Below are 26,710 nucleotides of genomic sequence, written 5' to 3'. Positions count from 1 at the left end.
AAAATTCAAAATTTAACAGAATAAAACATCTAAAATCATAAAAAAAAATTTAAAATCTGTAAAATTTAAATATACAAAATTTAAATGGTTTTATTTAGTTTTTAATATATAATTCCAGAAGAAACTATGAAAAAAATTAAAATTTAAGCATCTAAAATTTAGGACAAGTTATCAAAATAAATCAATTGGAATTCAATTTTATCAGATGACAACTTTAAGAGATTGCATACGTAAATGTATCTTTTATATAACTATAAAATCGCCATAAAGGTCCGCAGATTAGTCATGCACGTAAATCGCTATTCCTCTCTAATAAAAAAACCATTGGAGAAGTGTAGCGATTTACGTGCATAACTAATCCGTGAGACTTTTGTCGCAATTTCTATAATTATATAAAAGATGTATTTGCGTATACAATTTCCAAAAATTATAATCCAGTAAATTTTATTTTTAATTGATTTATTATGATCATTTGTCCTAAAAATTAACTATAAAAGATATTTGATATAATACTTTTATTTTTAATATTTTACTTTCATCTATTTTTAAGTTTTAACTATGCATTTATGTTGGCACAAAAAGATTTAAATATATGAGTAAAATAATAAAAAATTTACAAAACCTTTAATTTTAATTATAGAGACTAATTTAAAAATAGTGTATCATATTTATATCTATTATTTTAAAAAAATTTATTAATATTTTTATTTTTTTTAAAATAATTTGTCCAAAATATAAATCTTCATAAATTTATTTCTGCCGGTCGAATGAATAAAGCACTGAGATTGACAGATTGGAATCTCTGTTGGAGATGAAAACCGCGTGCTGGTAAGATGGTTTATGCAACACAGTCTGAATCCCCAAAACAATGATAACAGATCTGAAATCTCGATGCGAATGGTTAGTTAGTTAGTTAGTTAGTTATGGTTCGGGCTTCGTCGGTGAAGGTTGGGTCGGCCAAGCTCGTTGTTATCTGCGTCGGCCTCTTAGGTTTCGCCCTCGTCGCCAACTTCCTTTGGCTCTCTTCTTCTTCCTCCTCCTCCTCTTTCATTGTTCCCACCACCACCAACATTACTATAGCAAAGCACAACAATGATGCTGCTTCTTCTTTTGGAGGAGAAGGAAGAGTGCTGGCTGCGGCTTACGCCGATTTGCCAGCTCCTCAATTGAAGTGGCAGAAGATGGCTTCCGCTCCTGTTCCTCGTCTCGACGGCGCCGCTATTCAGATCAACGATCTTCTCTTCGTCTTCGCTGGCTACGGCACCATTGATCTTGTAAACATTCTTTCTTTCTTTTTGTTTTTTTAATTGAATTTGACGAATGTGGCCTTGCTTTGTTTAGTTACTTTCTTTTTCAGTTGTAGTATTTACAGTTAGATTCACTTAACAGAATTTGATGAGCTGGCACTTTAGTTAGTTACTTGCAATTGTTGGGAGTTTGTTAGTTAGTTGGATGGAGCTTCATATTAGATAGGGAAAAACGAGGCTTTTTTAGGGTCCTGATTACATCGTTCAAAGTTCAAGCATTGATGCACAAAGTTGCTTTAGCATTTTTATGCTCAGGCTATAGTTGGCATTACTGATTTGTATGCCTAAATGTTTTGATTGTTCATACTTTTCAGGTACATTCACATGTTGATGTGTATAATTTTACCACGAATACTTGGGGAGAAAGTTTTGCCATGCCAAAAGAAATGGCACACTCACATTTGGGGATGGTGACAGATGGAAGATACATATATATTGTTACTGGACAGTATGGACCGCAGTGTAGAGGTCCTACGGCTCATACATTTGTGCTGGACACTAAAACAAGGAAATGGAGGGATATGCCTCCCTTGCCTGTCCCTAGGTATCTACCATGTGGAACTGTTACACTTTTATCATTTCTTGCTAGTCTTTCTTTGAAATTAGCATGTTTCGCATTGTTGCGCAAAATTTAATATTGTAGATAATTTCTCTGATACTGTAGTCCTTTATGCATCCTCTGAGAAAGGTAGAGCCATTATATTTTGCACTTTATAGGTTTTCCATCGAGAAAGAAAATGCTGATGCTAAGTCCCTGAATCTTAAAGTGTCGTAAGTGACATTCAGTACTCATGTTCATTGACATTATTATATACAGATATGCGCCAGCAACTCAACTTTGGAGGGGTAGACTGCATGTGATGGGTGGCAGTAAGGAAAATCGACATACACCTGGATTAGAACATTGGAGTCTTGCTGTGAAGGATGGAAAACCGTTAGAAAAAGAATGGAGAAGTGAGATACCCATTCCTCGTGGAGGTCCTCACAGGTTTGTGGACTGTCCAACATGCAAACTTTAGATGTTAAAAATGACAGAAATGTCATTTGAATCCAATGCACATATAACATCAGGGTTTACGGATATGAATTTTTCTTGTGTGAATGCAACTGTGTGCAGTTTATTAATTGTTACTATATATTCTTTTTAGGTCTTGTGTTGTGGTTGATGACCGTCTTTATGTTATTGGTGGTCAAGAAGGTGATTTTATGGCCAAACCAGGGTCACCTATTTTTAAGTGCTCACGCAGGCTAGAGGTAAAGTTGTTTTTATTAGTGGATCTGATCATATTGTCATAACCACTACACATCGTTCTCCGTGACATGAATTCTATGAGGCAGATATTGAATTTATGTATTTCGATTCTGGTTTTTATTTCCTAAATTTTTGTTCTTTTAAATACCTTGGCACTCTCTACCACTCACTGTTTATTGCCATTTCATGTCAGGTAGTCTATGGTGATGTTTACATGTTGGATGATGAGATGAAATGGAAAACGTTACCATCAATGCCAAAACCAAACTCGCATATTGAATTTGCTTGGGTGGTTGTAAACAACTCCATTGTCATTTCTGGAGGCACAACAGAGAAGCATCCTGTAACCAAGAAGATGGTTTTAAATGGAGAAGTATTCCAGTTTAATTTGAATACTTTGGTACGGACTTCTCTTTTACAGAAACTTAGGGAATTTTTTTCTATATTGATGCATACTTGTTCATATTCAATAACTTGTGTGTATCCTTTTACATTTTCATATCAAACTTCTCATTCATATGTCAACAAATACCCCATTGTTGTTTTACCCAATATCAAAATTATTTGTGAATGGATGGAATATGCATTCTACAATGAAGGCAAATAACAATACAATACAATTCAATTACAAGTAGGAGCACCATATTTAGTTGTAACTGATTGTTTATTTCCATTGTTGTTGATTTTGCAGAAGTGGTCAGTGATTGGGAAATTGCCATTCCGAGTGAAAACTACTCTAGTTGGATTTTGGAATGGTTATTTGTACTTCACCTCAGGACAAAGAGATAAGGGACCTGATGATCCATCACCGAAGAAAGTCATTGGAGAGATGTATAGAACAAAATTAAAATTAAATGTGTGATCACTTGCTGGGGAAACCTTTAGTATCCTCTTACTGATCACAAATTGCAGCAGAAGCTGAGAGCCCAAAAGATTACACACATTCTTTGTCACTGGAATATTCATTGTTGTAATTCACCTAGGAAAGTAACTGTAATTCATTCAACAATATAGTTTTTAAGAGTCCTATTATTTTTTTTATTCAGAATTTTTACCTTTTCGGCTTTTGTATACCTTTCACTTATATAGTATAGTTTTGAGTTTAAAGACACCGAACATTCAAGTAAATATTACCGAGACACCTATTTGAAACCTTTACTTATAAGGGAAGTTATGGAGTATTACCTAACTAAAATCTCAGATTAGTGCATGCTCTTATAAATCAATGTAATTTACAATTGAAATAAAGTTAATCATCATACATCTTTTTAAGTTCTTCTAATCTTTATTCACACCATTACTTCCTTAATTAGTAGTTACAATTCACAGAATACTTTTGACACTGGCTGAGCAACGGAGCTGTTATTTACAATCTCTGATACAATAACACCAGCAGTGTCATAAGCTTATGGCATGTAACTGGTAGATACTACTGCACATAAGATTACACCATATACACATTGCATCCCTAGTCTCTAAGTTGAAGCACAAGCTCCACAAGAAAGAGTTCTCTATCAAACCTGAGTCCAGAGGGTTCAGCAGGCTGAAGAAAACCATCCACCATTCCACCGAACACATACAGAAAACGCCCTGAATGATCGACGCAAGCACGGTGAAATGATCTACACAAGGGTTCATACCCGCTTGACTTCCACCTTTTCCACATATTTTTGTCTTTAACTCTCTTAGATGAGCTCATTGTAGAATGCTGCATACTTGTGCAAGGAATAGCACTTACATCCAAAACCCAGAAATCATTTTTTCTGTGTCTGTATGAGTCTTCTCCTCCATAGATTAGCAACCTACCCCCCAAAACCATGGTAGCTGTGTGTCCGACTCGTGGAAGCGAAACACTATGTGGTATGCCCTGCAGATCATATAGTATTGGAACCCACTTTAGATATCCTTGGCATGTATCCAACATCCATACATCACCAAGAACCTCATAGCCTAGGCCTCTGCCACCAAACAGAATTGTCCTACTTTGTCCAATGCAAGTCAGTGTGTGGCCAGATCGAGGTGCAGGCGATGGTTGAGCTACAATCTGATGCCATGTGCCAAAGCAGCGGCTATCTGAGAACTCCAAGACCCATGTGTCACCCAACCGGAGGCCATGAAGGCCGATTCCACCATGGATTAGCATTCTCTTGTCATCTATGCTACAAGCAGCATGAGCCCCTCTTGGTGGTGGAGCAACTGCTCCAACATCAAGCATCTTCCATGAGAATGCAACACTATGGTTCTCATTGTATGTAACTTGCCCCATCCATGTATCATTTTGCCGGTTGCCACGGTCGTTGATTCCTCCAAAGAGAACAAGGAAATCACCCATTTCCACACATGTATGACCAAATCTCCCACTTGGACTTGTTGAATTCACTGCTTGCCATCTCAGCATACTCCGGAAATCGTTACCAATATATGCCACCCATGTGTCATCAAGATGTCGTCCTAAAAACCAATATAGCAAAGCAGACAACACAGATACCAAAAAGTTAGAAGTTAGTTAAATTTCTGCAGATATAGAAACTTTCTGTTATACAGAAACTCAGCATGATTGTGAGTATGCAAAAACCATATCCTAAACCGATCATGACATAGTGAGAAGTGATTTTCTCATTTGTCCTATATATCTGATTATCCTCAAGAGAAGTCAGACATAGCAAATGAGTTAAGTGGGGCAGTTTAAGCTTCATGAGCTCTTTGTTAAGTTCAAGTTGAAAGTCTCCTAGATTAGTTGACTTGACATGCTTGCTAATCACAATCTAATATAATAGTGGAATATATACTATGAGTTTCTGATAATCAAGTCAAGCATGGCATTAAAACAAGTAGGAATTCACTTCATTCTTTCATATAATCTTGATTACTCAATGACCTAAGCAGCTATCATGTCCCTTCTACATATGGCATAATAGTAAGGCCATGTGATTCCAAATTCCTTTCAATATTTTCCTATTCTACTCACTTTCCCTTTCTTGTGGGGAAAGGACTTGTCTCTCTGTCTCAGAATATAAGGGAACAACCAAAAAACACAAATATGATATGATACTTAGTCTTATTACTAATAATCATTTGTGGGAAACAAGAAGCCATGTCAATGTTTTTTATCAACATGCATATAATATGTATAAGAACCAAGAAAAAGAACATTGAATTTGGACCATATGAATAAGAATAGAATTACAGAAATACTAACCTCCTTCACATCCACCACCAAACAAAACTAAACAATTGGATACAAAGTTGAGAGAGTGAGAGGCTCTAGCACTTGGAAAATCCAATTGACCATGTTGTGGCTCAGAAAATCTATGGCAAGTAACAGAATCCATCTTGTAGACTTGCTTGTAGAGCCTCATCCATGAAAACTGATGGTGGTTGTTATGATGGTTATTGTTGTGAATGGAAGAGGAAGAAGAAGAAGAAGAATTAGAATTGATGAGTGCATCAACACATGAAGAACCTAAGTCCCTTTTGCAAAGATATTTCCAAAGGGTATCAGAGGAAGTTATAGCTCTGAGCCTCTTACAGGTCATGGAAAGTGAGAAAATTGCATCTATGGGGAGGAGGAGAAGAATAGTTAAGAGGTGGTCCTGTGCTATGTTGGTTATTGGTGATCCACTATAACTATGGTTTCCACTAGCACTGGCTTCTTCCATGGTAATAGAAGCTCTCTTACTTTGTTGTATGGATCTATGGTTATGACTCTTTGCAACAAACAAGCATGTTAGTTTGGCTTGTGTTGGGAAGAAGCCAGAGAGACAAAAAATTAAGGCAGGGTTAGTTTGAAGTACTTGGCTTAAAATTCCATTTCCCATGCTTATATTACCAAGAATTCAGCTAATTTGACTGAAGCTAATTAATTAAAGTTACAAGTGAGTTCAGAAAGAAAAAAAAAGATGTACAAAAACACACAAAATGGTAAAATTGATGATTTCACAGTAAATCTAAATCCACACACACAATGTATACAAGTAACAGCTTTTTTCATATGATAAGTTGTGAAAATATGTGTTTTTTGTTTGTTTGTATTGGATAAGAATAATAATAGTAATAATGTGACATGAGTTATTATGTGTTGAGGGGAAGAGAAGAGAAATGGTAAAAAAGGATGGGAAAGGAAAGAGATTGATATTGTGGACAGATAAGTGTGGTGCCCATTTTCTTTGTCTGCTTTTGTGAAATGATGAGACTAGAGCCCCTTGTTTCAACAAGCTTTAGCTTGTGTTTTCTACCATTTTCTGCCTATTTGCCATGTCACGTTATTTGGACTAAGACAACATATATAATACAATTCATCTTTAACACCCAAACAGAATTACTTAGATAGAAAGAAAGAAAAAAAAAAGATATAGAACACACTTAAGAGATCATAGTGTAATTGTCAATTTTATGAATAGGATTGGTTCATGTCAACTTTACTATGTAGTCTCTAGTATTGTTGCAACCTGAGAGTAGAACTTAGTTAGAAGCTATCCATCAATAGGATTTAATGCACATTTCTTCTATTTATAGTTTTATACTCTCTATTCTATTATATCTATTTGAATCTTGTTAGAAATCTAAAAGGGAAAATAATTATAAAATAAATATTAACGTTTTCAATGATGCCAACTACTATTACAAATTAAGTTGTTTCGGTCATAAAAACATTCAAGAAAATTTTGGTTGGAAGTTTCAAGTCATTAGATGATGACATGGTGACATGGTATGCAGAGAACACAACATTGATAATTGGAAATTTGGACATTAAACTACAAAAATAATATGTAGCGTCTTTGAATTAAATTTTAACTAAATAAAAGGGCTTTGATATGTCTATTTTGAGATAAGATTCTATTTTGACAATTGACGCTCATGTCTCGACCAATAATGTTCATATTACTTTTTCAAATCTTTTAATTTAAGAAACCTTAAAACGAAATTTGGCAGAATCTGTAACTCAGATAAACATGAGATGATCAACTTCTAGAAGAAAATAAAACACAATATTCTTCATAAAATAACAAACCAAAGGATATGTAACATCTTAGTAATAATAAAAAAGAAATAAATAGCATATTATTATTATTATTTCTAAAGTTCTGAGATGATTATGTTATTTCTAGTTTGACAATGGCATTATAACCCACAATCCATGCAGTTTTTTTCTTTTTGCAGATAATATTATAATACAATTTCCGGGGCATGAAATTAACAAGTCCAAAAAAGTCAAAGATTAGAAAACTCTTAAGAGTTCCAAATCTTGTCTGGGAAAGAGGAGAGGATAATGTTAGGCATCTTCATGTTTTTCTTTCTTCTTTTCATTTCTGCAAATTGTACACTTTTCCTCTGTGTATCAATTTCCGGAGAGCTTCTTTGGCTTCTTCTAAGGTTTCTACACTCTGTCCTTCATCAAATGATATCCTTTGAATGTTGAACTGAATAGAAGGAGATTGAAAGATTAGAGAGCAGCAGCTACAAATACTAATGGTAAAGAATTGTAAAAGAAAAAGCGAAAACAATCAAATTCGGTTTCTTGTTTTCACTAATTTCTTCGTAAAGTTCTAAGAACAGAAAACACAAAATGAATATGGAAACCAAATAGGGCCTTAGAAAACTAATCTAACCGTTGTGTCGAAGAAGCTTACCTGGGCACCTTGACGGACCCTTATATCAGTCCCTTTGCTGTCTATAGATATGAGTGCGGCATCATCTACCTCGGTCTCATCATTGGATAGAAGCTTCTTTAGGGGCTTTGAGAAGATGGCATTGAGTTCCTATTGTTTCAAAAACCAAACCAATTCAACCAATGAGAAGATGTAACGGTTAACTATATGTGTATATTTGTCTAACACTTTAAATTTTTTGGAAATGATGATTCACGACAAGATATCGATGTCCGTAAAGTTGTTATAGTGGGGCAAAATAGACAAACTATTTCGAAGAACATCAAAAATGTTTTCAAAATGAGATTTTATATATCCCTTTATTCCATAAGTAAGGTCTCAGAAAAGTTTACCTTTAGATTCTGTTCACCACCATCAACTGCAATCTTATCGGGTTGAAGGGTCTCATATTCCTTTACATCCACCCAAGCAACAGTACCAAAGCCTCCAATGAAATATATGTCACTGCCGTTGACGAGGAACCAATTAAATCAATTCCCAATTCCACATTTATGTTATTGTATGCAAGTGCTATATATATATATTGGAAGCTTTCAAAGGTAACAACAAAAAGACATCTTTCACCAGACATCCAAAATAAGAATGATTTATAATTCAACCCAAAAACACAAACAAAACAAAAAAATCTTGTCAAAATATATAAAAGCAAAGTCACGTAGAATGCCTTGAAAAATATATGCGCAGAGATTTTGTTCTATACACTCAGCAATGGCTGCAACTGTATCAATTTGATAAAGAAGTATAATCAGATAGCAGCAAACCTTATACTCTGCATCCTAAAATAGTAGAAGTTGCCCCATTGTTGAGAAGGCCCCTGTTGATGTTTCGCAATGTACTGCTTATGAGCCCATTCCTATTGGTGCAAAGAAAGACCATGAGCAAATAATCCTCAAATTGAAGTTAGCTATAACCATATTTACTAGTACAATTTTTTCTTTTGCCTTTTCATTAAAAAATGTTCACATTTTCTTCTCTATGTCATTCTGATTCAACAGAATTTTACATTTGGCTGTTGGGGGCCTAACACATTCCTCCTCTTTTCTCCGGGCTTGGACCCAGTTATGTAAAAAATGAAAAATCTGCAATAAGCTCAACAATTTCTTCTCCACAAAATCAAATTAATCAGTAAATAACCTGTTGATCTTCTGGAAGTGGATAAATATCCCCAAAGATGGTCACCCTTGCATTGGACAAGCCACTCCATCCAGGTATCTATAAAATTAAGTGTCAATAAAACTCAGATGGAGAAAAACAGGAATCAGAAATATAAAATTTTGGGAAATATTAAATTGCAAACCTGAACTACAAGCGTGCATCTTGGGTCAGCTAACAAATTCCTTGTGTGAATTGCAAGAGGTGAAAAAGAAAATATTGGGTCTGCAAAACCAGAATATAAAGCACGTTATATAGATAAACATTATGAACAAACAAGTAAACCATAATAGTCCAAATATTCATTCTGATATATACCTACAAGATATGGCAAAGATCACCACAAGACAAACTTAAGAAATGAAACATTCTATTTAGCTTATGCAAAGGAGAAATCATTGATAAGGGAAAGAATCTTGAGTTAGACTATGAATTTTTAATTTATTTCATCATATTTTAAACATGCTTATGAAGTACTACAGACAACCATCAACTAGATTGGAGTCTTATGCATTTCATGCTCCAACTAAAGCAGGAACATTGAACTCACTCACCACAAGGCCTAAGCTACGCCCAATCTTCTCCAAGAGAGGATAAAAAATATATTGGAACCATTTATATCACATGCCCAGTTTACAATTATTTAACTCTCTTAACAAACATGTTCCCTTGCAGTAGAACTCCAAACCTTAATCCACCATCAACCTTATTTGTACCGTCATAAACAACCAAGCATTGTAATCGACATGCGAAAAAATATTCATGAGTGTCAAATAACTAATGTAGAAAACTGTTGACTTACGGCCCATTGAATCTGGTGCAAAGTCAACCAAGGAACCAAATGGATATCCTTCTCGTCGGTGGTGCATTCGTGACATTACAGTGCACAAATGAGCAAATCTGGCCTTGAATCACAGAAGGAAAAGGTAATTGAAAAGTATAAAGAGAAACTGTGAATAAAACTGATTCTAAAATTCAGCTCTAAGTAGAATATACAACAATAAAATATAGCATATAAGCTACCCCAGCAACATTAGTACCTCCTTACCTGCTCCATCAAATTGCGTACTGCTAAGGCCGGTCTAGGTAGACCGTGAGCTGAGGTTGCACTCTGCACACCACCAGAAATTGGTGTCCTGAAAAGTCCGGCCCTGGAACCCCCACCAGATCCTGGAGTCATAGTTGTCCATTGCATGTCTGAATGTAATGGCTCATCCTTATCTTTGTTGATACTATAGGAATCGCTTAAATTTTCCTTCAGAACAAAAGGCCACCCAACTGAGTCTAATGTCGATGATAAAACACTATTCATTCAACTTCACATGAACAGTGAAGTAGAATAAAACACATTCACACACAATAACACATCACAACCTAACAAGACTTGAATGTAGGAATACATAAAATTCAGCAAAACCACCCTTAAAATTGATAAGCTTAGCACTACATTGATTCACCGACACACAGTCATATTTGGATGCACGACATAACAATTCAAACTCAACACACTAACACTAACATATAGGCAAATACATGAGATCATACATCAGCCAGAGCAATGGTAACACTATGCATTACTTCATTTACTTGATGAATGTGCAGGGCAATTTTGAGCAGCAGTATGAGCCAAAAATTCAGACAAAGCACCAGTTTCGCGAAACCAATAATGTTTGAATTTTTCAAACAACACGATTGGGAAATCAACCTATGTGGTGCTTTACTCCAAATCTTCGGACACAAAAGACAAAATTTTGAATTAGGAAATCGACAATAAACCATAGAACAAAAAGACTGGCCTAATTTTCTTATGACATGATTAAATACAGTGACAAACTGATAATAGTGTTAACCACTAAGAAACTATGTAGTACTTGAGTATGCATTATGCAACACCAGAAAACTATATAGAATAGATTTGCACATTGAAAAAAATCATAACTTCATAACATTGAATGTTAGAATATGAGAAAAGATTACCTGAGGGTCAGAAAACGGCACCGTTTCGTTTGAAAGAAAGCCAATGTTGTTGTTGTTGTTGTTTAGTGCTTCTTCTTCATTGGGTTCGGTGGGAAGATCACTGGGGAGAGCACAGAGACGAAGAAGCTGAAACTGTGAGTGATTGGTGAATTTGATTTTGAGGAATTGAGGTGGTGGATTGGTTATTGAACAAGAATGAGTGCGGGGAAGTGAATAAGAGTGTGGAGATAAGTTGAGCTTCGTTTGGGTTTTGGGGATGAAACCGCAGCTCCACAATAGTGCTTCCATGGAACTGAAAAACCCGAAAAAATCTAAACTGAACTGAAATGAACCACGATTCTTATCAAAAAGAGTTCAACTTTACCTTTTGGATTGGCAGAAGATACAAAAAGAGGTTTTTGAAGGGTTTAATGAGTGTTCATTAGAACGATGTGAAGAGCAAAAAAAAAAAGGGTTTTTGAGTGCAGAGAAGAATGGATTAGAATGATGGAATATAGAATACAGAATCAAATGTTGCAGAGAGAGAGAGAGAGAAAGAGAGAGGAATGAGAATTGGGATGGTGGAGACTGCTTTGTTCCGCCGTGGCCCCTGGATGAGGATGAAGAATCAGATTCCATTCAATTTCAATTAATTGATTAATTAATTAATTATTAATTATTATTTATTAAGCTTAAAATAAGAAACAAATCAAAGAGAAGAAAAAAGGGATCACAATATATAGATCATTTTTTATTTTATCATTTTTTGTGTGTTATGTTTATCTCTATTTCCCTCTTTTGATTCATCGTGGTTTTGAATTTTAATTATTTTAAAGTATTTATTTTCTTCTTAAGAATATAAAAATTTTTAATTTTTAATTTTTGTTATCATAAGTAAATAATTAAGATATAATAGCGAGTCAAATTTAATAACTAAAGAAAAAATCTGTAGGAATTAAAACTAAATCAAATCAAAATAATATATATTTATAGACACTAATTAAAAGTAATTTTTAAGATTGACAAAGATATATACAATATGTTTTAAATGGATAGGAATAAAATATTGTGTCTAGAAACCTGAAAAAATATAAATGAATCCTATAATTTTTTTTCCCTTTTAGTTGGTACATGAATCTTATGAACTAAATTCCTAATTTGAAAATATTATAGAAAAAATTTTTAGGAAAATAAAATTTGGTAATAAAATATCTATAAGTTTTAAAAGATCTTTATTTGATTTTGAGATTAAATTTATCATCTTAGATTGAAGAAGGGAGAATTATTTTGATGCATCAACCAAACTTCATATAAGCCAACATAGTAATCAAAAATCATATCACAAATGTTAAATGATTAATATTTTTTATATTTATTTTATATTTAAACCAAAATTAATTATTTTTTTTACTAAAAATACTTAATTTTAATAGTCATTTGATAGGTCTTTCTATACATAATCAGTAGTATATTAATAATAATTAAATAATTATATTATGTGTACATAAAAAATTAATTATTAATAAATTAATGTCTATAAAAATATATATTTGATATCTTATAAACAAATTTGATTATTCGCTTACTTTTTTTATGAATTATTTAGTAAAAAAATTATGTGAAATAATATATACATTGATGACTAATTTTTATTGAATGAATTATGGAATATCATTGGCAATGTTATTTCAAAAAAAGTAAAGTATAGGTAGCTAATGAAAATATTAAATAATGTGAACAATGAATATATCGGATTTTTAATTTATTGGGTGTGCGGATGATAGATTTAGCTGAGTAATTTAGAATGTAATATATTTTACTTGAATTAGGCTAATTTTAGGGTCCGTTATTCATATTGTTCAAGAAAATAATTGAAAAAATGAAGTTTAGAATTATGCAGAGACCATAAAGTGTTAACATTTTCTTCATGAATCTTCCAAAAGAATAATGCCATCAATATCCATATATTACTCATAATCCTTTATAGTTCTAGTGTTCAAAGGAAAACACCTATTTGCTTTTCATGATTAGAAGACTAACATTCCATCATGAAAAAAAAAATGTGATCATGCAAACAGGTAACTTATAAATATCTTTGTAACCAAAAAAGAAAAAATAAATAAATCTAGTCCATTCAATGAACAAATTAATGCTTCTTTTTTAATTAAAAGAAGAGTACCCTACCCTGCTTTTATTATCTTCCATTTCAAGTTTCCAAATGTTAGGTGCAAGTTAACAAGTTTCAACATCTCCAACCTTTTTTTTTTCTCCCTATATCAATCACATTCACACCTTCTACACTGATTTTTCACCTTACTCCTTTTGCTTTAGGATGAATTATTGATCAACTAGTTATCATTATAGATGTCTTTCCCTAATTTACTATATTATCATCTTCAATCTCTATATCTCATAATTCAGATCAAGGACAGCTTATTTTTATTGCAGCACCATCTTCTGGACAAAGGGTGAGTCTCTAAAGTCACAGGTTCATATTGTAGATACCCTTTTCACACCATGTTCTGATCCTGCTTTTAGAAGAGATGAACTGGTTGATCACGGCCGAACCGATCTGAATTCAAGCCTTTGAAGATTGAAGTTTGAATCTTTTCTCAAATCCCATTTCAATGAGGAATCCAAAATTTCCATGCAGGGGAATGGATTATAGGCTATTATGCCTTCTAGCCTTTGGTGTTTGTTTGCTCTTGTTTGGAGCAATATTCTCAAGATTGAATCTTCAAATTCCAAATGGATCTTCCTATTCCAAAGTCACAAATAAGTTACAACAATTCAGTAGTCCTAAAAGAGTTGTAAGAAAGGGTGAAGGGTACCCTCCAAGTTTTGCATATTGGATCATTGGCACAAAAGGAGAAAACAAGAAGATTTTGAGGCTTTTGAAGGCTATATACCATCCAAGAAACCAGTATCTTGTTCAGCTTGATGATGAATCCACTGAGTCTGAGAGAATTGATTTGGCTCTCTCAGTTAAATCCCATAGAGTTTTTGAGGCATTTGGGAATGTTGATGTTATTGGGAGTAGTTATGCCATTAATAGGATGGGATCTTCTTCACTTTCTGCTCCTCTTCATGCTGCTGCTATTCTTCTTAGAATGAACCAACATTGGGATTGGTTCATAACCTTGAGCGCTTCGGATTATCCTATAGCGACTCAGGATGGTACGTATTCACTAAGTTTTATTTACAAGTGTTCGATAAAAAATATATTTTTTTAACAATTTAATGACACCTAAACAAGCACGAGCATTTATCTTTTGATATACAGAAGACAAAGAATCTAAGAATCTACCATGATTAGTTGTAAACTTGTAATATGCAATTTGCATGCTTGTGATGATCTTCTTTTCACCAACATAGTATTTCTTAACTAGTGATCAATTTTTGGTGCAGATATCCTTCATGCTTTCACATTCATGCCAACATATCTCAATTTCATTCACTACACTAACAGGACACTTCGAAATGAGTATGTCATCACCAAATTAAGATTTAGATTATATTATTTCCTTAATTATGCACATCTTATCACTTAGCTATGATAAAATAATCTAGTAATGTTATCATAATTTGTCTGATGGAAATGTTTGATAATAAAAAAATTTAGCTAAAATCAGCCAAAATTTGTTTTATTTAGCATTCATTAATTACTACAGCAATTAATAAATATTAAATAAGACAAATTTTGTCTATTTTTTTTTTATCTCTCTAATTACTGTTCTTCTGACTGTCAAATAGATACATGTTAACATCTTATTCTTTCTTCTTCTTTTTTTTTACTGAATTTAATTTGTGTAATATATTAATTTCAATTTTTTTACTCTCTTAAGTCTCAATAAAATATTCATGATATGATGATGCAGGCAACGAAACATGAATCAAATAGTGGTAGATCCAAGTTTACATTATGAAAAGAGCAGTCCACTCTTCTTTGCTGTTGAGTCCAGAGAAACCCCAGATGCCTTTAACATATTCCTAGGTCAGTCATAATTCTAAGCTTATAAGCATTATTGTTTTTAATCAAATTCTTATTATAATTCTAGACTTTGCAATTAATTTCCTATAACTATGTTGTATGAAAATATTTAATTTGAACACTTTTGGTAATCAAGTTTTTTTACAGTATAAGTACATTTTAAGTAAAAAAAAAAAAAGGTTCTAATTTAAATATTTTGTAATTAAGTCCTTATATTAAAAAATAAATTATATATTTTTTTTGCAAACATTTGTTTAGTATAAAAATTTAGATTATAAAAAATTTTTAAACCTTAGTTGGAAAACTCTTGTATAGTATAGAGATTTGATTATAAATATTTTTTTATAAATTGATTATATAAATGTTAAAAATATAGATAAATTTAGATTAACTTATTTTATTTAAAATTCATCAATTATTACTAAAATTAATAAATACTCAATAAGATAAATTCTGACTTTTTTGTTTAAATTTTTTTTGTTACTAAATATTTTCAATATTTTTAGGTTCACCATGGGTGATTCTTACAAGAGCATTTATGGAATATTGCATCCAAGGTTGGGACAACTTACCAAGAAAACTACTAATGTTCTTCAGCAATGTGGCATACCCTCTTGAATCTTACTTCCACACTGTGTTGTGCAACTCACCAGAGTTCCAAAACACAACATTGGACATTAATCTAAGGTACAGTCTTTGGGACACTGATCCAACTGAGTCCCAATTGCTTGATTTGTCACACTATGACACAATGCTGGAAAATGGTGATGCTGCTTTTGCAAGACCATTTGGTGAAGGTGATCTTGTTCTTGATAAAATTGATGATTTGATTCTTAATCGTTCATCTAATGGATTGGCTCAGGGTGAGTGGTGTTCTTCAAGCATAGAAGATGATGAGGCAGATTTAGTGTGTTCAATATATGGCAACATTGATAGTGTAAAGCCAAGTTCTTATGGCATTAAGCTTAAGACTATGTTAGATGAAATTGTGAATAATGGGGTATTTAGAACTAGATCTTGCCAATTCCACAAAATGGGGTGACAAATTTTATGTTGCAAATTAAAATGTTTGATTTTTCCATCATATTATGTTAACTATTGAGATTAATTTTTCACTATGCTTTTTTAGGCTTTATAGGTCTTAGATTAAGGGTCTGCCGCTGGCCAATAGGTTGCTGCATGCATAAAGCGGGATTCGAACTCCCGACCAAGGTAGAGAAAATCGAGATTTTACGTGAAATTGAAAAAGTAAATTAAGAATGTAAAACGTAAAATCTTAATAAGATTTAAATCGTAAAATCGTCAGACTTAGTATAAATTTCGTAAAATTGATAAACTCAATTAAAATTATAATATTCAAAGATTTTAAGAGTTAAATCGAGATTCTAACTACTATGCTCCTGACACTTGCTTAAGCGGACGAGTGAATTGACTACTCGACCAATCCAAAGCCTCACTGGTATTGTTATTTGTTAGGTCTTTGACCAAAATAATGTAATTTGGGCTGACTAAATTTTTTTTGTTCCTCTCTTGGGCTTAGGCCCCCTCAATCACCAAAAAAAAGAACAATAACAAAAAAAAAGATGAGTAGTGACTAATAAAAAGAAATATCGGTCAAAGGATATCTGACCTTAAAAAAAGGAAAAATGAGTGAATAAAAAGCGAGATTTTCGGTAATAAATTATAGTTTAAATAGCAAGAAAAAAACGAAAAGGCCAAAATGCATCCAAAACTCAACATGCATTCGTGTTATAATCATATCATGACGATTACAATTGAAGCTGTCAACCTCGTATGCTTATAAGATTGTATAATTCAAACAACCTCTTACTATTTATATTATTTGTTTGTTTAAACGATTTTACTAAGTAAACAATGACTTTTGTAAATAATAAATTATAAAATTAATTTAATAAAATAAAAAATATTCTATTTTTAAATTATTTTTTAAATTTTAATATTAACATAATTATTTATATACTTAGTAAATTAAATATTCAATCATTTTTAAGTATTACGGTATATGAATAAATCAAATAAAAAAATAATAATTCAATTAAAAATAATGAATATAATCATCTGCATAATTATTGAATTGAATATCTAACATATCAATTATTCACATTATTTAATATTCTCATTATCTATCTCTATTTTTCTTTGTTTAAATAAAAATCAACACTCATTGAACATGTAGCGTCTACAATTCAAGCTTAAGTCTATTTGAAATATATCATTGGTACTATTATCAGGCATACACGGTTAGTTAATTATGTAAAATAAAAAAATTACGTGCATACTAAAAATCAATCGTTAAATAAGACATTATGTATTTGTATATATTTATATATATATATATATATATATATATATATATATATATATATTAATTCACACATTTTTAATTAAATAATTAGCTACAACATAATCAAATTTATCATAGTAGAATAATAAATTTTGTTTACAATAGGATAATAAAAAAAATTATAAAATTTTTCAAATATGTATTTTTATTATGGTGACTAATTTTTTATATATACATAACATTATTGTTATTTAAAATAATTGACCAAAAAAATTAATTATTTTAATGGTTTTGTTATAGATCCAATAACCTTTTCAGTTAATAAAGTAGAAAATTAGTAAAGATTAAAGAGGAAAAAAAAGAAATTTAAAGAAAACAAAAAATGATGATCGATTTGATAATTGATAAAAAGTTGGTTTCAAACTTTCAATATTTTTTCTCATTCAAAAGAGAAAATTAAAAAAAATTATATATATAGACGGCTGTTCGTTGATCAGTTAAAGGTAATCTTGTAATATAATTAACCCTTTAATCCTTACTAAAGATTTTGGACCTTATATAACTCAATGATGTGGTTGCAACTTACATAGGGATATATAGATATTAAGTTTATTAAAAATATCTATCTTTATTAATTAAAGTATACAATAACCATGCATCCAGTACAATCGCTTTAAAATAAGTTTGAAAAGTTTATAGCCATGGGTTGATGAATATTTTAAGGAGATTCCAAATTATGGTTAAGAATGAGCCATGACAACTAAACTATTTAAGCTATATGGTTTAAAATTCAAATCCAAATGAAACATGTGGTTTAAACATAATGAATAATAATCCCATTTTGGGACAAGAAGAATCTACGTACTCATCAAAACCCACATATCTCGTTCTCTGTCTCTCTCTCTCTTCTTTCAAATAAATAATAGCTTTAAACCGCAACCACAATGGGAGCACTTTTTAGAATCACATTTAGACCTCACATCTATGCCCTCTATTATTTGTGTTACATGTTTATGAATAACCAACAATAGTGTCTCATCTTGATATTATTATTTATATAGTTGTGTATTTAATTTAACCTCATATTTTTATTCAGGTTGTTAGTTGTAGTGTATTATTATTTATTACTGGGTAGAAATTGAGTTAGAAGTTGGGACCAAAATCACTGTGGAACCATATACGTGGTACTTTTGTAGTTGTTGTGGTCTTAAAATGGTTTATTCCAGCCACCTACTATATAGGAAGGTTATGCTACGGTAACGAATTAAATTAATTAATTGGTTCCGCCTAATTAAACAAAAGTAGTTAGTTATCAGCTAAGTTAGACTAAATTTTTATAGTAGTCTTTGAAATTTACGATTTTTATTATTTTAATCTTTTAAATTTAGAATTTATTATAATGATTTTCGAAATCTAATTTCAGTCACCATATTGATTTTTTGATTCTTTTCAACGTTGAATCAATGAATATATATAATATTGAATTAGTTTTGACTTGTCACATTAGATAGATAGCTAAATAATTTTTTTATTTTAATTCTTAAATAAGGTAAAAACAATATGGTTTGTAGAATAAAAAGGGAAATATAATAATTTATACATTATATATATAAACTTTTTTTCCATTTTTTTGTTTTTTCTTTGCTTAAGTGCCTAAACGAAATAATTCGGTACTTAATTCGTTGATTTTGTATTAGAAAGAATTCATAGACTAGAATGGTACTCAAAGCTAAATCTCGAAGATTAATATAGATAATTTTAAATGTAAAGAATTAAAATAATAAAAACTATAAATACGAGGGACATTTTAGAGATTTAGTCGCTAAGTTATAACTATGAAAAAAAACAACTATTGAAAGATCAATGTGTAGGTTAAAAAACTTCAAATACAATTTAAAAAGGAAGTTAAAGTATATATTTAACCAATAACACCGTACCCCAAAGGTACATTCCACCACACCTTTTTATTTGTTATGTTTACTTTCATTGTGAAAACAAGAGATTAGCATCATGATCACAATATCACATCTTACAAAATGCATTACTATTAGTCTATTAACTTAAACAACTAATGTTACGTTTACAGTAAAATTAACTATTTAAATTAGTTATTAATATAAAATATATATTAAAATATAAAATATATATTAATAATAAATTAATTATGTAATACCCGGTCTAACCGAAATTAATTAAATAGTGAGTTAAGTAGTAGCGAATATGGTTAGAATATTTGGCAATTAGAATTTGATGATTTAAATATGATATTTGGATTCAGTGAAGTTTTCCGAGTCGGAAGACATAGTTTTCTGCGTAAAAGCGCGCAGTGGAATTTTGACCGACAGTACCGGCTGAGACTTGTCTGGTACTGCAGCTGAGAAAATTGATTATGAGTAAATAAGATTAAGAAATGAGGAATTATGATTAGGGGAGGTAGAAATATTTAAAGTGCGATTTGGAGCGCTAATCTTAAAGGTTTTGGCCCAAAATTGGGCCAACGGACAAAAATAAGTGAACCGGGCCTAAGTGGGCCTAAGACCCAACATATATAAACATTAGTTATGAGCATTTCAGCTCATTTTACCCTAAAAAGAAGGGTTGGGGCGCTGAATTAAGAAGAGAGAAGAGAAGAGAGAAAACCTAACTCTCTTTGATCTTCAAACCACCATAACTTGAGCTACGGAGCTCCGATTGACGAGCCGTTAGCGGCCACGCGTCGCTCTTCTCATCCTCTACAATTCTATCTAAGTTTTGTGGTGAGTATTCCATTCATCTCTGCCCAGTTTTCGAAATTCTCCACTGTTACACGTTTTTGGGAAGTTAGTGTTGAAATCTTGTGATTTTGGGTGTTTATGGATACTCCAACATGGATTCTAAGTGGGTTCTATCCCTACTTCATATGGGCTGAGGTAAGAAGTGCTCAAACCCTTGTAATTTGTCATTTTTATGAGCCCTAGGTTGATGTATGTATGTGATATTGGTTATGTTAGTGCCTTTGATGATCTTGATGCACAATTGGGATATTGGTGTTGCTTGAGGAACTTTAGTGAGGCTTGGGACTAAGGTTGGTGGAGACTTCTAAAGAAGAGGCTCAATTGGTTTGGCTACAAGAGGTACGGTTTAAGTTTCATTTAAGTACCGTGTGGTGTGATGAGAATTCCTAGGCTAGATGCCCCTAGGATTAAGTTTGGATTGTGTAAATGGTTGGTGCTAATATACATAGTTGGTATGTAATGTGAAATTAATGATTGGATTGAGAATTGTGTGGCCTTGTATGTTTGGTGTATTGAAAATTTGATGTATTGGGTAATGAGTATTGATTTGTAGTTTATGCATTTAAATTGTGAAATTGGGCCAGAGGCCGTAAATTTTGGGCCGGAGGCCGGTAAGAGGTAAGGAAGGTAAGTTGAGGTGTGCATTGTATGATGACACAAGTGATTGGATGGATTTTAGATAATGAATATATGAATGATTGGGTTGGTTATTGAATAATGAGGTTTGAGGAGATGAAGTGTGGAAATTGGTAATTCTGGGTGAAATTGTATAGATGAGGTATGTTTGGTTTTGGTTGAGGTATGTTATGTGGTCGTATATGTGATCATGATTATTGATGCCTTGATGGTATGATGATGCATAAGAGATATGTATGTTGTGGTATATGCTTGAGAAATGATTAAGGTTGATTTGTGGGTGAAACTATGTGACAGTGAGTATAATATTGATTATGTGTAATGATGATTGATTGGAAATAGTATTGTTGGAAATTGGGATGAGGAAAGATGTATGACATGTTAATGTGTTTGTAAATTAGCCATTTGTTTGAGATGGGTAAAAATGGTTATATGGCGGTTTTGTGCATCGTGGTAAAGTGTTAATGTATGAGTTGAGGAGGCTTGATGTTGATTTTGGTATATTTTGATTGATTTCGAAAAGGGTTGAAACTAGCATGTTTTGGTTGATTTTAAAAAGGGTTGAAAATAGCTTGTTTTGAAAAGGGCACCTTGTGGTTTTGTATGAAAAATATGGTTTTTGGGCATACTTTGACGGGACATAACTTGGACTACGGATCTCTGTTTTGTACCAAATCTGTTTAGAAATGAAATTGGATCCGGGGTGTCCCTGCCGTTCGAAGAACGGGTGAAAAACGATTTAAAATGAGGAAGTTATGTTCGTCGGAAGATTGGGGGTTGAATCTGTGAATTCTGCAGCTCTTAACTTAGAAAATTTTTAGCAGAATGACCCTCCACGCGTAGGCGCACTTGGCGCGTACGCGTCGTTCTTCAAAAAGGCACCATCCACGCGCGCGCGTGGTGTGCGCGTGCGCGTCGATGCGCTGCACCCAATGCCCAGCCATTTTCCCGAGAGTTGTGCCAGAGTTGTGCCAGTTTTGTGCCTGGGGCGCAAATGCACCCACGCGTACGCGTGGCTGACGCTTACGCGTCGTCTGGCTGTGTTTCAATCCGCGCGTCCGCGTGTATGACGCATACGCGTCGATGAGCTTTGTGGCCATCCACGCGTGCGCGTGGAGTACGCGTACGCGTGGCCCTGTTTTCATCCAAAGTTGATTTTTGAGTTTTAAAAGCTAAATCTCATACTTCTAAGCCTCCGATCTCACCCCTCATGTATTAGATCATTATGATATGCCTAGCAATGAGAAAGGAGCTAGGGGATGTGGTAACTTGCGAGTGAAGCAAGGGGAAAAGTTATGATCAATGGTGATCAACGATGATTATATGAGATATGGAGGATGACGGTAGAAGTACCGTGTATGCCATGAGCCGAAGGGCTATATTTATTGATAAATGGCTGGTTCTGGATTGAACCATGAGCCGGATGGCTGAGTTATTGCCGGGTCACGGCAAAGCCATTATTGATTATGGCTGAGTATAAATGCATATATGATTAATGAATGAATGTGTTAAATGGATAATAATGGAAATGTTGAAATGTGATGTGTAACCCCGGGTAGTAGGCAGTGGCGTTGTCCACTTGCTCCGGGTACGAGATGGAAAAGGATGTTTATGATAAATGAGTTAATTATGGAGTTTTGAATGAATGTAACTCTGATACCTGGGTAGTAGTAAGGGTTGGGGTTCGTCCCACTTGCTCCAGGTTAATGTTTGAGATTTGATAACAATGAGGATTGATAATGTGAATTGAGATTGATTGAATATATGCTTAAGATACCTGGGTAGTAGCAAGGGTTGTGGTTCGTCCCGCTTGCTCCGGGTTAATGCTTAAGATACCTGGGCAGTAGCAAGGGTTGTGGTTCGTCCCACTTGCTCCAGGTCAGAGATTGTGACGCCTGGGTAGTAGCGGCAGTAGTGGTGAATCCACTCGCTCCAAGTTGAGCTGTTAAACACCCGCCTGGGTAGTAGCCGCAGTAGTGGTTATTCCACTGGCTCTGGGTTGAGCGGGTAGTAGCAATGGGGTTGTAGCTCAAACTCACTTGCTCCGCGAGGGGTGTTTCTGTCCATGGTTAGCTACCAGGACATGTCGGGTTGGCTATATAACCGACAGATGATATCATCAGCCATAGGGCAGGCATTCATCATTTGCATATGTTTGAATTGTTTGGGTTTGCCTATTTGTTTTGGATTTCTACATTATATATGCTATGTTACCTGATTATGTGCTACTTGTTCTACTTGTACCTTATTTTTGTATTACTTGTCTGTATTGCTTGTGTTTGTACAACTGAGAGATCCACATGTTGGTGTCGGTGTATGTTGAGGGCTGTTCTTGATGAGATGAATTGATGATGCAATTGCATGATGATGATGATTTTTGAATGAGATAATTTGAGCCCCCTGGGTAGACGCAGTGATGTGATTTCACTAGCTCCAGGTGAGGGTATGATGTATTGATATAGAGTTGCTGAGGCAGAACAACTGGCGATGGTTTTGCTTATGATTCTGAGTCTGATTCGTGGAAGAATCAGCGAGTTGGGAAACATGTGTAACATGAACTAGATTTAGTATCCCCTTACGTCAGATGCCTATTTATGGATTAGTGAGAATCTAGGCTGGATACTTGGTGAAAAGGAGTTTAGGATGCTTAGTGAGTTTTTATTGCAGTGCATTGTATTTATTTGGCACTTTTACCGTACTGGGAACCCATGGGCCCGGGGTTCTCATTCCGTATATATCTCTTGTTTTTCAGATACAGGTTCAGGTGCTCAGAAGTGAGCTGCGGTTCGTCTGAGAGACGGCGAAGATATTTATTTTCTCTACTTTGTGTTTTCCTTAGAATCTCTCCACCTTTACTTTGAAAAGATTATATTATGTGTTGAACTATTTTGGAACTTGCCTATAGAGGCTCTTATGTTTCCTTTGGGAGAGATTAGGATGTACTGTTGTCAGTTACTTTCATACTGTACCCTAGCCGGCCTAAACTTCGCGGGTCGCGACTAGTGGCTATTTACTTATGTTATATATATCTATATGTTATCTATCTCTTAATCTCCTTTATGCCTTGTCCATATATCGCTTTCGGCTTCACGTTTTATCTTTTCGTTGTCGAAACGTGAGTGATACGTCTTCGCGATTTTATTTCTACTCTTTTCAGGCTTCTCGATTAATACTCCTTTCGAAATTACCTATGTTTATATATTAAAAATCCACCTGAAAGTCGTACCACCGTAATATCATTGACTTATGACTCGAGCATAAGGATTTGAATATTAGGGTGTTACAAATTAGACTTTACATATATTTGTATAAAAATATATAATAACTAATTTTAGTATATAAATAATTTTTTTGTAATTTAAATTGGATATGTCCATGGTGTTAAGAGTTTAAATAGAGAAATATTTTTTTAATCAATATCAGCTTTTTTATTTTAAATTTTATTTAAAATCTATATTTTAAATTTTATTTAAAATTTAAATTCTAATCTAAAATCTTAAATCCTCAACAAAAATAAAAGTTAAATAAATTATTTACAATAAAAAATTAACTAATATTAACTATTTAAAAATTAATTTCCTATACTCCTAATTTTAATATAGTTTTGTAAAAAAGAAAATTAATCTAACAATCTAACAATATATTTTTAGTCTAATTCTTTTAATCTAACAATATATTTTTAGTCTATACTTTTAAACATTACTAACAAACTACTCGCTAAAAAAATAAATTCTACTAACCATTTGACATTCTTGTTTGTAAAATACTCTGCACAAATAATCTGACATAATTCTGAAATGTAGCTCAGCAAAAACAAAGATATAAAGTTTGTTTTGTGGAGTTGAGATATTGTTGGTTCCTTGGATATGAAGTAGCACCTACCGATGCCTCATTTTCTTTGTTTGGTTTTTTAAATTGGAATTGAGAGACGTGCAGGCAGAAGCAACATTATCACTGGTTCGCAACGATTGGATTTATTTAAAGCCTGATAAAAATATATGGTTTAAATAGACGACACAGTGATGAATAATAGCATATGATTAGATCCACCACCATGCCTCCAATGATTCTTTTTATCTTTAAACGCCAACATTTCAAATGAAGCAGAATTTCCCAGACATTATGTTGTCCTTATCATTTATTTGAATTATTACCCCACTTTCGCTACCATCTCTCTCAATTTCTTTCATTTCATAAACATTCATAAACATGCATCAATAAAACTTGATCAATATGCATGTTACAATTGATACAAATTACATAAAAAAATATTGTAAAATCATGCATATAATATTATTACATATTAATAATCTATCGAATTAAATACAACTCTAAATATCAATTAAGTATTGATCGAACCCATGAAATTGTGGATCCAATTGTTACACGTTGGGTAAAATAGATTAATCAACCACCATGGCATTGGCAGCAATCCAAACAGCGTATAATTTTTTTTAAATGTTTTTAAAATGGTGAAAACTCATTTGCAGTCCACTTCACATGAAATTGATATCTGTCCACTTCACATAAATTGATATCTGAGAACTGTTAGATGATTCGACTATTTTAACTAAATTTTTATCTAACGCTCTCAGATATCAACTTCAGGTCGCCTGAATTTTCACCTTTTAAAATACCAGTATTTTAATAGTTAATTTTAGTTAATATATATTATATATATTTTTTATAACCCAGATAACCTATTAAAGTTACCAATTCGAACCTTCCTATCTTTTGGTAAAAATAAAATCTTAGAAAATAGAAACATTTGAAATTCTTCCGTATACATTTTCTGTTTTCTCTAGACTAAACAAACTACATCAAGAGGATGATTGTTTTTTTTGTGCATTGTTTTACATCACCATCACCAATAAACTAAACTAAGGTGCTGAAATCAAATCTATTTCCTTGCTAAGACTAAAATGTTGTTCTCCTTCTTCTTCTTCTCCTCCAATAATGAGTAAACAACAACAACAATTGAGCTTGAAGAATATAGAATAGAATATATTCCATAATTCTAAGACTCATCAGAGCCTTCTTGCAAATGGAAGAAGGGAGTAGAAGTGGTTTGTTGTTGTTGGGAGAAGAAGAAGACACGTGAGAGCATGGCATATGCTTGGAGAATGAGCTTAGCTGGCACACCTGAGATCTCTTCCAATCTCCGCAGATTCTCAAACGTCATCCCACAAAATCTCAAACCCAACCAAAACGACGTCGCAGCACCCACCTTATACGGAATACCAACTCCCTTCCATTTTCTCACCCATACTCTCAACGCTCTGCACGCCACGCACGACACGCGTTTCCCCTCGTTTATTCCCAACCCTAATTCCTCGCTCCATTTCGCGAACACTGAATACTCCTTCGCCGACGCCGTTCTCACCTCATCTGAACCAGATCCACCGCCATTACTATTCTTCTTCTTGTTATTCCTCTGCCGCTTTTGCTTCGCCGTTGAAAAATCATCGTCGTCCGTCGTAACCGCCGAACCGGAAGAGGTTACCGTTCTGATCCTCTTTTCCGGCAAGTGTTTTGTTCTGATCTTGTTCCCGGCGCGTGGCTCTGAGCTGGAAACACATGCAGAGGAGGAGGACGAGGAAGAAGGAGGTGAAGAAGAGAGGGAATTGTCATCTTCCTCCTCCTCCTCCTCGTCGGAGGAATGAATCTC

The 26,710-nt window shown here is 33.3% G+C and overlaps 4 protein-coding genes and 1 long non-coding RNA gene across 5 annotated transcripts; 3 read left to right on the top strand and 2 right to left on the bottom strand.

The window, feature by feature from the left end:
- The first annotated feature begins 744 nt into the window (after positions 1 to 744).
- On the top strand, positions 745 to 3,670 carry LOC112709699 (kelch repeat-containing protein At3g27220). Its single transcript, XM_025761602.2, has 6 exons — positions 745 to 1,274; positions 1,622 to 1,851; positions 2,125 to 2,295; positions 2,456 to 2,561; positions 2,753 to 2,959; positions 3,251 to 3,670. The coding sequence occupies exons 1-6, from the start codon at positions 924 to 926 to the stop codon at positions 3,419 to 3,421; spliced, it is 1,236 nt and encodes a 411-aa protein (XP_025617387.1). The 5' UTR covers positions 745 to 923; the 3' UTR covers positions 3,422 to 3,670.
- Positions 3,671 to 3,822: 152 nt separating this feature from the next.
- Positions 3,823 to 6,815, bottom strand: LOC112709697 (F-box/kelch-repeat protein At1g51550). Its single transcript, XM_025761600.3, has 2 exons — positions 5,759 to 6,815; positions 3,823 to 5,010 (listed from the first exon to the last, which is right to left on the bottom strand). The coding sequence occupies exons 1-2, from the start codon at positions 6,375 to 6,377 to the stop codon at positions 4,028 to 4,030; spliced, it is 1,602 nt and encodes a 533-aa protein (XP_025617385.1). The 5' UTR covers positions 6,378 to 6,815; the 3' UTR covers positions 3,823 to 4,027.
- Positions 6,816 to 7,595: 780 nt separating this feature from the next.
- On the bottom strand, positions 7,596 to 11,990 carry LOC112709698 (uncharacterized). The gene is made up of 10 exons (XM_025761601.2): positions 11,722 to 11,990; positions 11,358 to 11,649; positions 10,429 to 10,635; positions 10,183 to 10,285; positions 9,526 to 9,605; positions 9,363 to 9,440; positions 8,990 to 9,081; positions 8,561 to 8,672; positions 8,190 to 8,318; positions 7,596 to 7,979 (listed from the first exon to the last, which is right to left on the bottom strand). The coding sequence occupies exons 1-10, from the start codon at positions 11,973 to 11,975 to the stop codon at positions 7,863 to 7,865; spliced, it is 1,464 nt and encodes a 487-aa protein (XP_025617386.1). The 5' UTR covers positions 11,976 to 11,990; the 3' UTR covers positions 7,596 to 7,862.
- A 1,533-nt stretch (positions 11,991 to 13,523) lies between these two features.
- On the top strand, positions 13,524 to 16,442 carry LOC112709696 (beta-glucuronosyltransferase GlcAT14C). The gene is made up of 4 exons (XM_025761599.3): positions 13,524 to 14,513; positions 14,745 to 14,820; positions 15,215 to 15,330; positions 15,834 to 16,442. Exons 1-4 carry the CDS (start codon positions 13,964 to 13,966, stop codon positions 16,367 to 16,369), a joined length of 1,278 nt encoding a protein of 425 aa, XP_025617384.1. The 5' UTR covers positions 13,524 to 13,963; the 3' UTR covers positions 16,370 to 16,442.
- A 3,772-nt stretch (positions 16,443 to 20,214) lies between these two features.
- Positions 20,215 to 24,097, top strand: LOC140174925 (uncharacterized). The gene is made up of 3 exons (XR_011865069.1): positions 20,215 to 20,541; positions 20,623 to 20,745; positions 23,795 to 24,097. It is a non-coding gene; the product is annotated as an uncharacterized lncRNA (long non-coding RNA).
- The last annotated feature ends 2,613 nt before the right edge of the window (positions 24,098 to 26,710 follow it).

Source organism: Arachis hypogaea, chromosome 9 (assembly GCF_003086295.3).
Source record: "Arachis hypogaea cultivar Tifrunner chromosome 9, arahy.Tifrunner.gnm2.J5K5, whole genome shotgun sequence".
In the NCBI taxonomy this organism is placed as follows: domain Eukaryota; kingdom Viridiplantae; phylum Streptophyta; class Magnoliopsida; order Fabales; family Fabaceae; genus Arachis; species Arachis hypogaea.
Note: the sequence above shows the minus strand (reverse complement) of the source record. Positions and strands in the feature narration are given on the sequence as shown.